This window comes from Habropoda laboriosa, unplaced genomic scaffold, assembly GCF_001263275.1.
Source record: "Habropoda laboriosa isolate 0110345459 unplaced genomic scaffold, ASM126327v1 scaffold42, whole genome shotgun sequence".
Classification (NCBI taxonomy): domain Eukaryota; kingdom Metazoa; phylum Arthropoda; class Insecta; order Hymenoptera; family Apidae; genus Habropoda; species Habropoda laboriosa.
The window spans coordinates 1,470,108-1,471,523 of record NW_017100181.1 but is presented as its reverse complement, the minus strand read 5'-3'; the positions used below and the strand labels follow the sequence as shown (position 1 = coordinate 1,471,523).

Below are 1,416 nucleotides of genomic sequence, written 5' to 3'. Positions count from 1 at the left end.
TGTTGCTAATAGTTTTCCATCTGATGAAATATCTATACTAGCATCATTATGAATATTGCATTTGCGTATAACAATGTTTTTCTCACCTATAATTTTATAAATACTTTATGATTAAATTACAAAGTAACATGCATTTAAAATATTTAGTATACAATAATAATTAAGCATTTACAATTTGTAATATCAGGTATTTCCCCTTTAGAAAAATCCCATGCCTGTACACGGTAACTAGATATTCCAGAGAAGTTTGACTCTAGTGCTGATATATGTTCTAAAAAGTAAAATAATTTATGTCAATTAAATTATAACAATGTAATTATGCAACTAGTAATACTGTATCAACGTGTGTATAAATATACATATGTTGCTTTGTGCTTCATTAACAATATTTCTTTTATTACTATTAAATTTTGAAAATTTGTTTATATATTGTTATACGTTTATTTTATACTTGGAATAAAGAGATAAATTTTTGTTTACGTGTCATGAAACACTCAGTATATGATACAAAATATCATTTAATATTTATATATTACTAGAATCTATTATATAAAATTTTAAATAAAACTGAACCTTTTATATTGTATTCACCTAAAAAAAGTACACCATCACCATCATTTGGAAGTTCTAGTTCTCCGCTTCCTCTTCCTATTCGCGGTCTGGAATTACCAGTATATTGTGGTATAAAACTTTCGTGATTATCTACTGTTGCAGTATCAAGTAGATTTGATTGTGCACTATGCGAAGGTTCAGTTGCAATAGTTCTAAGCGATTGAATTGCTTCATTCTGAGCAGTTCTTTCAGAGTAGTTATTCAGTATTTGACTACCATATGGCATACCACCATTCCCGGAACGAACTCTTCGTAATTCACTAAAGAATAATGAACGATCGCATGTGTACCTAAAATTTTATTATTGATATATTAAAGGACATCAAATAAGTTATACATCATATATACCTTAATATTGATTGGTTTACAGGAGTGTTTGCAATACCTGTGATTAATTTTCTTCCTAAATTGTCAAAAGCTACATATCTGAAACATATAATTTAATACAAAATAACTATGATAAATTCCAGCAAATATAAAAAAAGTAAATTTTAGTCTTAATTAAGTTAGGTTAAATAAAAAATATATATAATGCAAAATAAAGCTTTGTATATATTTTTTAGTAGCTTAATTGTATTTCAAACAGTATTTATTGATTATGGCTATATTATAAACAAAGTTTTAAAATTTTAATAATTTTCAAGTGAGACTATTTAACTTCATTAATAGTTTAGAGACTTTCATTCTCTGTAACTTCTGAGATTCTGATATCACTATCATTAAAAATGCTTAGTGCAAATAATATAAATATCAATAGAAGCTTTAAAAAATATATAAAATTGTAAAGCCACCCTTTTCTAGCTA

At 25.7% G+C, this 1,416-nt stretch overlaps 1 protein-coding gene across 1 annotated transcript in view; it reads right to left on the bottom strand.

Annotated features, from left to right (window-relative positions):
* LOC108579099 (activating molecule in BECN1-regulated autophagy protein 1-like) overlaps window positions 1-1,416 on the bottom strand; it is a 3,572-nt gene that overhangs the window by 825 nt on the left and 1,331 nt on the right. The window contains exons 5-8 of the mRNA XM_017942541.1: window positions 961-1,038; window positions 592-860; window positions 173-271; window positions 2-86 (exon numbers count right to left, since the gene is read on the bottom strand). Coding sequence (XP_017798030.1) covers window positions 2-86; window positions 173-271; window positions 592-860; window positions 961-1,038 — 531 coding nt within the window. The remainder of the gene's footprint in view (window position 1; window positions 87-172; window positions 272-591; window positions 861-960; window positions 1,039-1,416) is intronic.